Consider the following 16,458-nt stretch of genomic DNA (forward strand, 5'->3'; position numbering starts at 1 on the left):
TGTTTGAATGCTCCATATTTTTATATGAGTAAATCATTATTTTAAAGCCTGAAAAAGTTCTGCACAAAAATGGGAACTCACAAACGGCAATCATAAGCACACCAGTTAAAGCATGATATGATTGGTTGTTGTTCTGTGAAAAGGTTTAACAAGCTGCAGTCATAAAACGGTTTGAGGAATTTTAATACATTTTAATTAAATGATAATCACATGATTACTATGAAAAAAACTGCTGCTTCTGTCTCATAGTAAGATTGTGCACAGGTAATTCAATCTATAGGAATTACCAGAGGACATTTATTATTATAACAGAGTAAACAAACTATTCATACTGACTGGTACATACTTATCTGACATTGAATTGTTTTGTTCCAATTAGGCCAAGATGTCTCAATGACTTCACTCTGTAGCATTTTACTGACATGGGAGAACTCTGAAATGTAAGTTGTACATTTGTAAATCTCACTGCATGGAGGAAAATGAGGCTGAAAATGTTTTTCAGTTAGCATTATTCCAGTGGAAGAAAATACACTTAATATATGTTTACTGCTGTCAGGAAAAAATAGCTATTCTTTTCCCTGCCAGAACAAAGAAAAAGCTGTGGTTTGTGTGTACAATATTAATTTCTGGAAGGTTCCACCAAACGACCACCTCCCACCCACCCCACCCCCCATTTCTCATTTAGTAAACAGACTCAGCGAGGACTGAATATATTTTTCTCTTGTGTATAATTGATCCTGACTACAACTGTCAGGAATATGAATCATGAGCTTGATAGAAAATGCAGCACACTGCAGATCCAGTCAGAGGCGCCTGACATTTCCTAAATGAGAAATCTGAGGGTTGTTTTTCTTTCCTTTCAAATGTTTTTTATTCTGTCCTGACAAAACTGTGACTTCAGCAGGGGCTGCAGATCAGTATGACGGTGCCCTCTCAGCCTGGCCCTATGTTTCTAATCCCTGCCTGTGACACGAAGATAATGGCTCTCTGAAATGTACAGCCAGGGGGAAAATACCTTCTTGGACCTCCATCCTAAGGCAGCGGCTCTGTATGGAGGTGCTGTCACGCACATTTGGTCTTATGTTCAGTGAGTATAACCTGAACATACCTTTGACTGGTACATGGTCGCTATTAATAGCTCGTAATTCCCTCGACCGCTCTGCGGTGCTTTTACTTCTGAAGAGTATCCCCGAACATCACAAACAGCCTGTGGGACTATCTGCTCCCAAAGCAGCTGGATGACGCTCAAGTGAAGCACAATGGCTGTGAATGCTGATTTGAACGTACTTACCAAAGACGGTCCTGGCTGGAACGGATTCTCTGTTCAGCCAGAAGGACACCTGGGACAGGATGACCGTCATGATGCAAGGCAGGTAGGTCTGGATGACGAAGTATCCGATCTTCCGCTTCAGGTGGAAGTGAGCTGTCATGACGGTGTACTCGCCTGGAGGAAAAGGAGCTTATCAGGAAGGGCTCATGGGAAAAAAAAAAGCACCCAGTGCAAACTTGGAGGCGAGGTGACACGGAGTGACTCAACTCTTAGGCATGAGTTTATGGCACCTCCCTTCGCATTAACCTCTCTCTGTTACGTTATCAATACTTAGTAACATGTCTTATCAGGACTGTCTATCAGATTCTATGGTCTATGACACATTCTTTATGGGATATGCCACGTCTTTGCAACTGATGTGATGTGTTACTCATTCTCTGCTGCTCATGCATGGTGGGGAATTGCATTTTTGGTTGTTGACAGTGACAGAAGAGGAAATTTTATTCCAACTCATCTTCCTGTACTGCCTGTGTTACTATGGCCCTGGCAATCTGATTGGTGGAGGGGATCAGAGACATAACCATCTCTGACAGCCAGGACATTAATAGGCCAGCTGGTGTCCCAGCTCATGGACAAAGGTTTTACACGGAGGGGAAATATTAATATCCTTTCTGCAACAATTTCATTGTGGAGTACGGCTGGCTGAGTCACAACAAACCTATCTTTGTCATTTTTATTTCTCAGTTCCCAGATAAGGTGACAAATAAACTTTGATATTTGATCAATTGTTGGCTTCAAAAAAATTGGACTGCTCTCTTTTTCCAGCAAGAGGATGGCCGGAGAGCTCCAACTGCACTACTGAACTGCAACCCAAGGGTTAATGTTCTTACAACTGCAGCTGTCTGAATGACCATGGTGGTGTCATTGTTCCTGTCACAGATAACCCCAAGCAGATCCTTAATCGATGCTTCTCACAGGTCTGCTGCACTTAGGTAATTACTAACACATTCAGTAAAATGTGTATTTAGCAGCTACTGTATGTTTGACTTATTACGTATACATTATAAATAGTTATATACTGTAGTTTGCTAAATAGTCTGCTAAACAGTCTGCTAAATGCCAATAATGTAAATAGTAAGTTAATGGGGTTTTATTTAGTAATAACTGCCTATTTTTCAACACTGAGATGTTGTGAAGTTAAAAAGGTTTTAGTGGTTTCAGCCAAAAGTCATCTAGAGTATAGTGCTCAGACCCGCTGAAGAGAACATGAAGCATTAGTCATTGAGAACATTCCATTTTGTGTCACAGATGGACAGAAATGCACATAGCGGAAACCCATTACTGATGTATTCATTTCCTGCCCCTTCCCCAATGGAAGCCATAATCCTGCCAACTGGCAGAGAGGATCCAGTCTTCAGAAGGTGGGCTGAAGGATTTCCCGCCAAATCCAGATTTGGCAATCCTGCCATTTGTTGTTGACCTGCATTTTAATGTGTGTATTTCAGTTTAGCAGCCAACCTGGTAGTGAAGGAATTCAGATCAGATCCCATGGTTCACTTGGCCTGCAGAACGTGATTCTGTGTTGTCGCTGGGTGATGGGAGGCTAACCGAGCAGCTCAGTGTCTCACTTGGATAAAGCTCGACAGGAGTGCAAAAAAGTGACAGCCACTGCACTGTCTCTTACTTCTGTGAGGACAGAGGTCACCTGTGGCACCTGCAGGACAGGCATGCCTGTGAGTGCCACCGACCGCCGGCCAAACTGTCGCTCCTGAATGCTAGCTCACACACCAGGCTCCTCAGAGGGAGAGGTGACTTCTCTCAGGGTGTCTCGAATTGTGCCTCACTTTGTAAGTCTCTCTTCAGCGCAGTGCATCTTAACAGCTATTTGTCATGCACAGGGGGGCTGGAGTGATCAAAGGATAATGTTCCCTCTTTTTGGTGTGGACCTGTTTACTTGTCTAATTCTCTTTTTGTGATGTTACTTCTGAGGTCCTGTCCTCAGCTCAGTGCTCAGTGCTTCAGGCAGTCACGTTTCCTCTCACTTCATTTTGAAGAAAGAGACAGGAAACAAACCTAATTCCTTTGGTGTTGTCCCTTGGTTTGTCAGTACATGCACTGAATTGGGAGTGTGCTTGCGCAATTAAAAAACAAGACTTGATAACAGACACAACTCCCGGAGTGGGATGAAAAATTAAACTGCTCAAATGTTCTGAATATCATTTTTTAGCTTTGCACATCATTCACTGTCACTGTTGTGCTTGCCTCATTACTCGACACACTTAATCTCCCTCCGTATCAGACTGGTTGTTGTGACTCTAACCTGTAGGGCTGCTGAAACAGGAACCGATCTCTTTGATTTCTGTGATCCAGAGGGCGTCCCTGCAGCCAGCCCTGGCTTCATTCTGTAGCTGCCTCAGAATAAGAGGCAAGAGGCCAATCCCTTGTTATGGTGGCAGGATTGAGGAGAACGCGGCTGTCAAGGACTCTTTGTTATCATTACAAATAGCACTGGCTCTTGAAGCACCCAATCTTAAAATCCATATAATAAACTTGAAAAGGAAAGAGAGATATTGCTTTTATGGACTCTAGATGAAAAGACCCTTTCGTCCAGGTATTGTGCTCCTCACAGTTAGCTTGGAGAGAAACCATTCAATTGGACAAGTTCCTTTATACAGGGCAGAATTACTGTTTATAATTGGAGGTGCAAAGGGTACGTGGAACGCATTCCATTTACCTGGGTATTTTGACATGGAGGAGGGCAAAGGTCTGTCGGTTGCAAGCATAATCCAGTGTTTAGAAAGTATGAGACATACAAGTTGTGTTGATTTCTCTCTTGAATGAAGAGAACCACGCCATAATGAATAAAAAAATATCCTATTGATCTGGTCTGCCCGTATAACCAAAATAAGTAAGGGATTAAATGGAGCACCTACCCTGGATATTTTGCAGTGAGAAAGGCTTTGCAAAGGATTAACAGTTCAATACAAAATAATGGCAAAAGGGCTCTGGCAAATCACAGTTTTGCAGATTTCTTTAGCGTAGCAAGCAATGGGGAATTGCTCATGTCTATAAATAAACCACATAACCACACGTGAAGCAGCAAAGTGTTTTCATCTATGACAGCAACTATTTAGAAGGGTAAAACAGAAACATAAAATGGGGTGCTCCGAATGCTGTTTGAAATGCATTGAAATTTGTCCCCACCTTGCTGCCAGTGCAACCCAGAATGCGACCTTGGAGGACGACCCGTTGTTGAATGAGTTACTTAAAAGACATTCAGACTGGCTGGACAGCGTGAATCATGGAGCCAAAGGGGGTTTGGTGTTATTGGAGGCAACGTGGGACCATGAGGGAGGCTGCTGTGTGACCTACATTTCACTGTTACACACAGTGATGCTTGACTACCTGTGAATGCATGCATCGATTATTCTTGCCAGTGACGTCTTCATCTTAAATTAGGCCCAGGTTCCTTCCTCTGCACTGTAGAAAACCTATTCACTTTCATTTATTATGCCGCATGCACCTGCAGTTATTATGAATTGTTCGTCAGTACAATCCATGACTGCTTTTCAAGTCATTTAATTTGACAAATCACCAGTGTGTGATTTGATCTCCTTTATATGACATCATATTTATTATCTAGGCATTTATACCTCTGAATCCAATAAATCCTTTGTCCTTTGTTCTAAAGTTGGCTGTTACATCTTAGTAAAAGTGCTAGTGCTAATAACGAGACATCTGCTAATGGTGAGAAATTCTGTTGTTAAAAACAGCTGTTACAGTGACGTGTTAAAACTTCATTTGCATCAGATCCATGTGTTTTTTTTATTATTATTAGCAGATTAAACTGCTACAAATCAATCAAGTATACAGTTACAAAAACATTTCCACAAGAAAATACCTCAGTTTGTGTGTTCTTGGGTGAGTATATTTACCATGTTTACCATGGTACTTTCTCAGCATGAATTGGACCGTAATGTCATTATTACAGCAGAGAGCTCAGATGAATTGTTTAAAGATAAAAGTAAGTGACACATCTCTTTGCTCCCACTGGCTTAGGGAGTTGCGGTTAATTTAATATTAAATCCTTAACGAGCAGTATGTTCCGGGCTGTCACATCGGGTTAGTGTCACGTCTCAGGGCTTTCCTTGGAACGGCTCTCCTCAGGGACCGCCCCCTGCATCCTCCTTAATGTATGTGGGAAATCTGCCAGCTACACACAAGATGAGCCGCTTCACACTTCATATCTCCAACCCGTTCACTACGATCATCAATATGAACATTGTGGCAGAAGAGCTCTTCCCCCGCAAATTAGAGCTGATCATTTCTGCAAGATCGGACCTAACAAGGAAAGATAACCGCTTTCTTTGGTTTCAGCCGTCTCACAGAATAGCATTGAGTCACTTAAAAATATCACAGCTAAAGTCACTTTATCCAAGCTAATAACAAATACCCAATAAGCACTGGAAGTATGGAGGACAAAAAATGACATAAGAATAAATAAATAAATAAATAAATAAATACATAAATAAATGAAAAACAAATACATTTTGGTAATGAAAAAGGTTATTTCTGTATTTTTACATTTATTTATTCATGCATCTCTACATTTATTTATTTATTTATACATTTATTCATTTATGCATTTCTACATTTATTTATTTATGTTTTTCTACATTTCTACAGTTATTTATTTCAGTATTTCTGTGTCTGTATGTTAATTGAGTGGGTGGTCCTATACCTCAGTCTAAAGCCAGATTGGTTATAGCGGTGCGATTGGATCTACTGCTACCGCCTTGACTGGGGTTATGCACGTGACGCCACAGTATGCGGAGTCACTGCGGCTTCCACCCACTGAGTGGCAGAAAGACTGAGTGGCGGCATTACCGTTCAGCTTGAATGCCACGAAAACACAAAAAATACATCTAAAATGGGAAAGTTATGCTGTTGTGCGATTGACTGTACAAACAGATTCAACAAGAAATCGGAGCTATCTTTTTACAGACTGCCGAAAGCTAAAGAAAAGAGAAGCAAATGGATCGCTGCAATTCGCAGAAACAACTGGAATCCAGGCACCGAGTTTTTCAAATAAAAGTTGTATTTGTGGTTTGTACAAATATTTTGTATAAAAATATTTGTACAAACCACATACAACCAGAATATCCATTGGTGTCCTTATCACTTTAAATTCGCCAACAAATCCCGCCTTGAAGTAGGCTAGCCTACGACCAAGCATCAAGGCTTTTGCGGACATTCTAAAATGCTTAGGCCTACATGAAACGCCTTAACGTGGCTTAATGTTCCAACCCAGCGATCAATGATCACCAAATTTCTCTCAGAAATCTCTTGTCATAGGCTTAAACACTTCCACCTGTCAAAAAATTAAAACCGAAATCCTATGAGTATGGACGTTATCTTAAGCATTTTGCTCTCCATTGATGCCCATTATAAGGTAAAAGCTTAACAGGCTTAATGTCTCAAAACAGCGATCAATGATCACCAAATCTGTCTGACTTCTCACGTCATAAACACCATCTCCTATCAAAAAAGCAAAACTAAAATCCAATGAATATGGTAGTTAGGCTGACGTTACGTTAAGCGCTGTCCTCTCAGTTTTGCTTTTTTGTTGATCACCATTTGGAAAATTAAGCCACAAAGTGTTTTCCTTATAATGTGCGTCAATGGAGAGTTTTGCTTTTTTGACAGGAGGCAGTGTTTATGACCGGGAGGTTTGCCTTTAGCTCGCTACTAGTCGCTTAGCTAAACTGAATTGTTGGCAGTTAATTTTAATGTAGCCCTGTGTCATTGATGGAAAGTTTTGTATGAGCCATTGCGTGGAGTTAGTACCAAGGTTAGCTAACCAGCTTGTGTAATATAGATTTGATAGGAATCGTTTGCTTATGTCTGGTTCGCCCAGCTGACCACTCTGGCTTTAGACTGAGGTATAGGACCACCCACTCAATTAACATACGGACACAGAAATACAGAAATAAATAAATGTGGAAATGTAGAAATACAGAAATAAATAAATGTAGAAATGTAGAAAAACAGAAATAAATAAATTAATTAATTAATTAATTAATGTAGAAATGCATAAATAAATAAATAACTAAATGTAGAAATGCATAAATAAATAAATGTGAAAATACAGAAATAGCATTTTTCATTACCAAAATGTATTTATTTTTCATTTATTTACGTATTTATTTATTTATTTATTTATTTATTTATGCTTATGTCATTTTTTGTCCTCCATATGGAAGGTCTCTGTGGCAGAAGCGTGATCCCTACTCAGTTTATCAAAAGTAACTGAAAAGGAAATGCTGGTGTAGGATCAGAGGCTGAGCTGAGCAGAAACGCTCTGTGTGCGAGGAGTCTCCCTCTCTGAAGAGGAAACCTGTATTTGGGTACCTGTGTTCTTTTGCAGCAGCTGCCTCTTCGGTATGCCGTGCACCATAGGCTCATGAATGACTTATAATTCCAGTTTGTGCCAATGCCAACGGAGCGGAAAGGCTTGACCTTGTGCCGCTTCTGTGGTTATCAGTTATCAGTGGGTTTAGCCCTGTCTCAGGAATCTGCACATGTGCCACCACGTTGCTCAGTAGACACTCTGAATCCAGTCTTCTTCCAGCAATGTGATGCCATTTAAAGTGTGGCTTTGTGACCTGCCTGAATGTAATACAAAATTCTAAGAGATCTAATCGTCCAAGACAGCTCACTGATCCACACCACGTGGATTGGATTTCATGTAAGGACAGGTGGCCATCCTTTCTGTTTTACACCACATTACCTTATTGTTATTTAGTAGATGCTCTTATCCAGAGTCACTTACATAGGTTACAATTTTATCCATTGTTACAGCTGGACAGTTACTGAAGCAACTGTGAATTAAGTACCTTGCCCATGCGCACAACGGCAGTCCCCAAACAGGGTAATCGAACCAGCAACCTTTCAGTAACAAGTCCTGCTCCTTACCACTATACTGCAGTGCCCACCCAAGTTGTTCTACACAGCACTTCCAGTACAAAATAGAAAGGCTCTATTAAAGCACATGAAGAAACAGAAAACAACTGAAACAGAACAGAAAACTACCCAAAAGCCTCTTGTTGCAGTCTCTGAGTAAATTCACACTTCTCTGTGGTTGGACTGGGACTTGCAGGTTCAGGATCGGGCTAAGGAATGCATGCAATCTTTGCATTGCAGAGCAACCCTCATGACTGCACACTGCTTCTCATGCTGCAAGGCCTTAGTGCTGGGCACATGCATGTTCTGAATGCTGTTAGCCAGGAACCCTTCAAGGAGAGCCCGAGATGAAAGGGAGCATGGCTGGCACTCGTCTCAGTCTACTTCAAGTTTATAGGAGCCCGATGACAAATGATTGCAAGACACAAGGAAATACATTTTTAATTGTATTTTTGTTGTCTTCAAATACATTCATACACTATAACATACATGCCCCATGTAACATTAATAAAAATGCTTTGCATAGTGAAAAAAATTCTCCCGATATAGATTTATCCAGGTCTAAATGTGCCCTTTGCACAATGATTTCCCACAATGCCCCAGTGCTTCTCTTATACACAAGCTTTTGCTCACACGGGAATGGATGCTGCTACCATTCCAAAGATCCTCAGTGAATTCTCATCACACACCACTTTTGCTTTGCCTGTGTAGAGAGGGGCACAGGGGGACTCACCTGTGCTGGACTTGATGGTTTCCTCCCCAACGGTCTGCCCAAGCAGATCATACTGGTTCAGCCGCGAACCATCCTCAGCGACATCCACGGACTGTGAGGCATTCCGGCTCCAAATGTAGGTGACCTCGGTTACCGTGTAGGCATCTATGGAGGGGGAAGACTTCAGTGAGCTTCAGAAGATAGATCAAGAGGCTCAAATAGGAGAAGCAAACATCGACCCTGTCAGAGTGAACAGGAGGCTTTTTGGGGATCAACGTACCAAGAGAAAATCCTCAAACCTATCAGGTTATTACCAATATGTAACTTACCAACGGAAAATCAGGAAACATCCATAAAGTTGTTCACCCAATCAGGGTTTGAGTGATATCCAAATTGCGGTACAGTCAGTAAACATATCACAAGATACTGTTGAATAAGATATGTCCCTGATGCAAAATGAATCCTAAACTTGCTCATTATTTAGCTCTAACTAACTCATTATCTGTATTTAGATGGTGCTGATGCAAGCACAAAACCCTATTTTCTATGTATACTGTATCACGAGGAGGAGTCAATGTTTATTGTTTAAGGCCCTCTGAGTGAATGTTTTTTGTCTGTTACACTGAATGGGAGTTTTTCTTTTGAGGTAGCGGGGAACTCTTTCCATTGTTTACTGGTGGCTTGCTTCCACAACAAAAGCACTTGGCATCCGGAACATTCCGCCGCCCACTCAGAGCAGTCTATTTCAATGTGTCAAAAGCACCACGCCGCTTCAAATATGAATCAACATCTCTCAAAATCGCTGGAGCTGGAAGCGCAGCACGCGCCTGCAAAGATTTATGGGCGCAATGCCCCGGGATCATGCCCGTCAGATGAAACAACCTCACCAAAAAATAAATAAGTAAAAATAAATGAAGGGTTTGGATTCCATCTGTTCTCCTTCAGAGGTCATGTTAGGAAAAACTTTACACTGTGTGAGGAGTGAAGTGGTACACAATGAATCACAGTTTAAAGGGGATACTTTCATTTAAGGGCCATGATACATATAAAAACATGCTTCCTCTTATTAAGGATGCAGCCCTTTTAACAGTTAATAAACATTTGGTAAGTGCTTAATAAACTACTGATGAGACTTCCCACTTGGCTTGATGTCAGGATGCTTTTGTCAAGAAGCAACTACATTGTATTCACTGCAGATAAAGTCAGTGTTATAACCTGCTACTAATACAAGACATCTGAAAATATGAGCATTATATTTTAAGAAATATTATTGATTCAAATAATTCCATACTCTATAATGGGACATTTATTACCCAAGCATTAACTTCTCAGTGTCTGCTTGCTAATTACTGTAGAAAAGAAGAAAAGATTAATGGGTAGCAACATTTTTCATAAGCATTTTCTATCAGCATGACCAAATTAAAATCAGATGTATAACTCTAGATAAGGTGCCCTTGTCAAAATGGTATTATGACGTGCTTTTATTTATAGGATTTAGGTCATGATATATTAACAAAAGCATATCCTATACTGTAATTACTATACTCCTGTAACAAATTATTTGGTATCATCTCATATAGTGGTATTAATACTCACTTGGCTACTTTGAAGAAGGATAGTAAAATGATTCATGTTATCAAAGGAATGACACTGCTGCCTCACTCATTAATTGAGTCCCTCAAGGCACTGTCCACGGACCTATCGCACATTAAGGCTGCATTCCAAAGTCCACCCTTAAAGCCCTTAAGCCCTCATTTTGGGAGCAGGGAAAGACATGTGCATGTTCCACTCTGCAGTTACTGATGCCATGCCCAAACCTGACCCATAAATAAACCCTTGATGAACGCAACACCAACAAAGGGGGCATGGTCCCTACACCCTCTTTGAACCAAGGGGGTGTAGGGATGATGCACCAGAAATCACCCTGAACGACCATGAAAGACTGGGTTGCCAAAAAGGTGGCAGCAACATTGCTCATTCCAAGATAAAGCAACAGAAATAAGCATCCCAAGATAAGACATCAACCCCATCCCCATGAGAACAGAAGAGAAAAAGAAAAAAAAAAAGTTGCTTAAAAATAAAATGGCTGTCCGTCTGCATTAAATCATTCCTTAGGATTTCTCTTTAGGATTATTCAATATCCAATATTGTTGAGTGTGGTTTTGATTAACAATGCTGTTGAGTATAACAAAAGAAAAAAAAATGCACTTTCAGTTAATGATGCTTACTGTGTACATAAGTAACATATTCATACCTAGGTTCAGGACGTGCAAACATTTTATTTATCTTACTAATTATAGCGAAATGAGCCAAAGTAATACCTTATTGAGCATTAGGAATGTGCGAATTGTAGTAAAATAATAATTTGTAGCACTGGGAGAGGAATCAAAAGGGTTTAGGGGCTGGGATTTTTTTCTCATTGTGCTGGAGAGATGACCAAAGTTATGACTTTCCTTTTGAAAAGGAACCAAATCGTCTTTTTCTTCTTGCTCTTCAGCAGGAGATGCTGGCAAAGGTTACAAATCTATTTACTGTGGAGCTGCACTCTAACTCTGGCCTATTTTCAGCAGAGAAAAATTCATTGATTTTCGAGATGCATTCAGCCAACATTGGTACAGAATGCCTTTGGAGTGCAGGTGAGCAGAAGGTGGCTGATGATCCACTGAAGGGACAGCTGTGACTTTCAGACTCCTATTTGTTGTCCAATTTTTCCGTAACAGCTTAGCCCCAAATAAGGTGTTACTATATGTTTCCATTTTGACTTTGTGCATGTCCAAATTACACCTCCGAAACTACAATTCCCAAACTTGTGATGAGACATCTCCCGTGGTTGGGCTGTCCACTGGTGAAGGTAAGGGTAACTGTGTAAGACTAATGATGATTTTAAGATTTGTTCCAAAGTGGTGTTTTTTTATGACTCCCTCACCCCTTATTGCCTCATGCTCTGACCTAATTGGTTCATGATGTCATGTCACATGACAAAGCAAACACCCTCACTGAGGGCTTGAGGGTTTACTTTGTCACACAGCTGAAGGATCTTCTCTGGCTAATCAGAAGACCTCTTTCCTGTTCGAGATCTGACACGTGATTGGCAGGATCAAGGTTGTGATGCAATCGTGATCTTGTCTGCATATCCTTTCCACAGATCTGGGTCATCCACTAAGGATCCCTTTACCTCCTTGAAGCTGTTCTCAACCTGCTGAATACCCAGTGCTTCACTGTGGATCAGACTAGGGTGATTGCCTGGGATCTGGGCAGCTAGGCTATAATAGAGGTATATTAACTGCTAGCCATTTGCCATTAGCACCTGTGCAGCCTGCAGTGTGATCTCCAAGCTGAGCCAATGAATGGAGAAAAAACACACAGTGCTGTGCAAACAGAAACATGATTTTACACCCTTTTGTTAAAAATATTAATACTATTAATACTACTTGTGGCACTTGTAGTAATACAAATAGTATAGTTGTAGTAGTAATAGTAGAAGTAGTTGAGATAGGAGTAGTAAAGCAGTTGTAGTGTTAGTAGTAGCAGTTGTAGTTACGGCATTCCTCGTACTGATAGCAGTAGCAGTAACAGTGTTAGTAGTAATTGTAATAGCAGTAGGACAGTAGCTGCAGTGATAGTAATGCAGTCATTTCAGTTGTAATAGTGTATTACTGTTTAGTGTGTCCTTTTTCCATCCCTAAATTCCTGCTTGCAGACAGACAGTTCTAGACCCACCTCTGCCTGCAGTTAGGCCGAACAAACAGTGTGGGTGGCTGATTATTTCCACTTGACTGAGTTAAGGACAGGGGGCATTCTCTCACAGCAAGAAATGTCAAAATCTGCCTGCCATGTTTCTCAGCATCACCAGACAAGGAAATATGAAAGATTACTGTAGCAAAGGGCGAGAGCAGTCACCCCACCCGGCCTCGAACCTGGGTCTACGGGGTACTAACCATGCGACTTTGACCGCAATGCCAAAGAGCCAGGCTTGTTGGTATGGCAGTCAGAGCGCATACTCAACCATAGTGACAGCACTCCGTCATACTGCCCTCCCCTTCAGGAAGCAACCATGCGCTTCACGCACCATGGTATCCCATACACATTCCCTTGCCATACTTCTCCCATCCCAGGGTGCCCCACTCACCAGTGCTTCACCCATCTCTGGGGTCCCTCACACTGTGCTTCACCCATCTATGGGGTCCCTCACAGCGGGGTCAACCTAACCTGGTGGTCCCTCATACGGCTCACACACTGGGCACGCCTCCGATGGCCTCACGGCAAGCCATCCCACTTCTGGCACCGTTTGTAGCAAAGGGCGAGAGCAGTCACCCCACCCGGCCTCAAACCCGGGTCTATGGGGTACCGACCATGCGACTTTGCCCGCGACACCAAAGAGCCAGGCTTGTTGGTATGGCAGTCAGAGCGCATACTCAACCGTAGTGATGGCACTCCGTCACAATTACATGTTCATTTCCAGTTTCCTTCCTCAAGAAGATAAGGTCAGAAGCCAGAATGTGTGTGGACAAGTCTGCCACAAGCAGTCCACAGTCCATGTGTGGAAATGATTTCTTCCATCCATTCACTGACTCAGCTCGGGGACAGCAGTCTTTGGCATCAGACGGCGTTTGGAAACCTTTTCGGCCTGATTAGAAGCGCCGTCACAAAAACCACAGCTTGAAGGTGTATGGCACAGCATGGATCCAATACAGCAGCAAAGTGCACTGTGCAATCAGTGATGTAAAAAAGAACCTTAAGAGTGGTGGGCGCTGATGGTAATCACAGCTCATGGGCACATTTGCCTTCTCACAGACAGGGACAAGGTAGAGGCTGCCTAAATGGTGTTAACTTGCTGTGAGTCAAATATGTAAAACCTGCAAAAAATCCCTCTGATCGCTTTGGTGGAGCCCCATCAAAGCTATTTTAGTTTTTAGCTGTTTTTTTTTTACCTGCAGCCAGACCTAGGTGCTGTCAAGGTCTGTGTGCGTGCATGTGTGTGTGTGTGTGTGTGTGTGTGTGTGCGTGTGTGTGCATGTGTGTGTGTGTGTGTGTGTGTGTAAGTGGGTGTGCATGGCTGCATGTGTGTGTGTGTGCCTCAGGGGGAGGCTGGAAGAACATGGAAGAAGGGGTTTGGAAACAGAGGAATGGAGGCATGGAGGGATGTGAGAATCGAGGGATAGAGGGAGAAAGGAATGGAGGGATACAGGAAGGTGAGAGTGGAAGGATGGAGAAATGGATGGGGACAGAACACACCGAGAGATGGTGGGGTATGTGTAGCTGTGATAACTCTGTGCGTTGACATGAAGGCCAACCTTGCCGCTGACCAAATTGTGAGACAAATGGAAGCGGGCTGCTGGAAGTGAGGAGAGGGAAAATCACCTTCGTCCAGCGCAGCTTTGAGAAACATGGTAACAGAGTCATGAGTGACGGGAGCGCAGAGGTGAACACGTAGGTAATTAGTGAGCCTCGCTTAAGCTAATGATTTAAATACATGCAATCTGTTGAGTTCCGCTATTTGTCAGAAGCAAGCAAGAGGCTTGCAGCAGGGCCTAAGAGACAGGCCTTGAATGCTAATGAGCAGGAGGCCATTATCACCGCTTTGTTAATGCAAGATGCACTGCTGTACAGTCTATATCCACCACAGATATAGTGCTGACAATGCTGAGGGATTATCATCACTGATCATGCATGTACCCACTTTGAATTGCATTTAAAAGTGACTTGCACAGCTTGGTGGTATTCAAGATAGATAACACAAAATTGAACTGCACAACGCCCAAGGATTTTGTGTGATGTGTTTTGAAACCTAAGTGACGTTAGGTGGGGAATTTCATCATATCCTACAGTTGCAAATGGTTTCATGAAAGGAAAATCTGTGTTAAACTATGTTAAAAGTTTGAAACACACTCAAAATAGACATCGATGTTAAATATCTAACCTGTGTTCAAAGGGCTTTGGAAATAGTCATGTAGGGGTGAAATTTATTAAAGGAAAAATCAGCTGGAAACCCTTCAGAGCCGAGGCTGTAATTTCCTAGCACTAACTGTCCATTCATGAACAAAATGTATAGTGGCTGTTTATGCAAATACATGCGGTGCCACAGTCCTGTTCTAGCACTTAGCCAATCCCTCCTCATTTATGCTCTGGTAAATGCATGACCTTGTTGGGAATGTATGTCAGGCATAAGACCTTGGGTACACATTTTAATTAGGGGGTGTGGTACAAAGCACTAGGCAATTATTCTGATGGCTGAGATTCTGAACACTCCACACTGTACCTGCTTACAGCCGCCAAACTCCTCCCATTTTTCCTGCAACGTACCTCTCAATCCAATAATATTGTACAGCTGTCAAACTTCTCCCATTCCTCTCCCTTGTCAATTCACTCTCCAACCACACTGCACGTAAAGCTGCCAGACTCCACTGATTGCCCCACCTCCCTCCATCCAATCACACTGTACGTACTTACAGCTGCCAAACTTCAGTGGACATGAGTGAGAGTCCATGGGAAAGTCTTCCAGATGCATAGGACACTCTGCCTGGACTGTCAGCCTAGGAAAAACACAGACACAGACATATACACACACACACACACACACACACACACACATACAAGGATTTACCTCTCTCTATTTATCTATTTAGTGCTCCATACAATTAATTGCATTAAAGCTAACAAGCATTTCTATAAATACTAAAATAGAGCTATGTACCATTATTTTTGGTGTATGGAGCAACAATTAGCATATTGTGATACATAGTAATGTCATGCTTATCAAATTAAGCAGATTGCAAAAGAAAAAAAAAATACACACATTCTCACTTACCTTTAGGTTCCTGAAAATAATATCACACTGTCATTTATTGGTCATAGGACATGACAGCAGGAAAACAATCATTAGCCAATAGGAGAGTAAAGGCGGGAGTATATTTCCAGAAACAGAATGAACAGGCTTTAGCTGAACAGGTGTTCATTACTGTCATAGATTCATAAGCAGAGCCTTTGGAACATTTAATTCTTAGCTTAGATATGGTATTTCATGTCATTTTTCTTTTTTCCTGCAGTGCAGTTTCTTCTAAATATTCTGCTATCTCTTCTTTTTCACAGCTACTTACTTTAAATACCAGCACACAATGACATACAATGGGTAAGAACTCCTTTGGGGCTGTTGTCACTGAATCACAAATTGTGACTTCCCAAAAAAGGCTAAAAACAAAGGAATCTAGCAAACAGCTGCAGTCGAGCTGCAGGCCAAATTACAATGAGATTCCAACCAAGCTGCTAACTAATAAAACAAGAAATACCCAGCTCATTTGGTGGCTTACATTCCAGGTACAGGAAAGCGCCATCTAATAAGCAAACATGGAACTCGCCGTACCAGGGTCAGAATGAACTATCAACAGGCGACCCATTTTTTTAAAGCCACTATCCATTTATCATGAAGCTTTATGCGTCTCTAGCCAGTTAGTCTGGCTAATCAGTGCAGTGGATCAGTGTGACACAGGGCACCGGTGCCTGGGCTCTGATGGAA

At 41.9% G+C, this 16,458-nt stretch overlaps 1 protein-coding gene across 1 annotated transcript in view; it reads right to left on the bottom strand.

Annotated features, from left to right (window-relative positions):
- Nucleotides 1-16,458, bottom strand: part of gabra2a (gamma-aminobutyric acid type A receptor subunit alpha2a) — a 74,879-nt gene that overhangs the window by 19,877 nt on the left and 38,544 nt on the right. Inside the window, exons 6-8 of the mRNA XM_036516485.1 lie at nucleotides 15,396-15,478; nucleotides 8,967-9,110; nucleotides 1,292-1,444 (exon numbers count right to left, since the gene is read on the bottom strand). Of these exons, the coding sequence (XP_036372378.1) occupies nucleotides 1,292-1,444; nucleotides 8,967-9,110; nucleotides 15,396-15,478 (380 nt within the window). The remainder of the gene's footprint in view (nucleotides 1-1,291; nucleotides 1,445-8,966; nucleotides 9,111-15,395; nucleotides 15,479-16,458) is intronic.

This window comes from Megalops cyprinoides, chromosome 22 (genome assembly GCF_013368585.1).
Source record: "Megalops cyprinoides isolate fMegCyp1 chromosome 22, fMegCyp1.pri, whole genome shotgun sequence".
Classification (NCBI taxonomy): Eukaryota; Metazoa; Chordata; class Actinopteri; order Elopiformes; family Megalopidae; genus Megalops; species Megalops cyprinoides.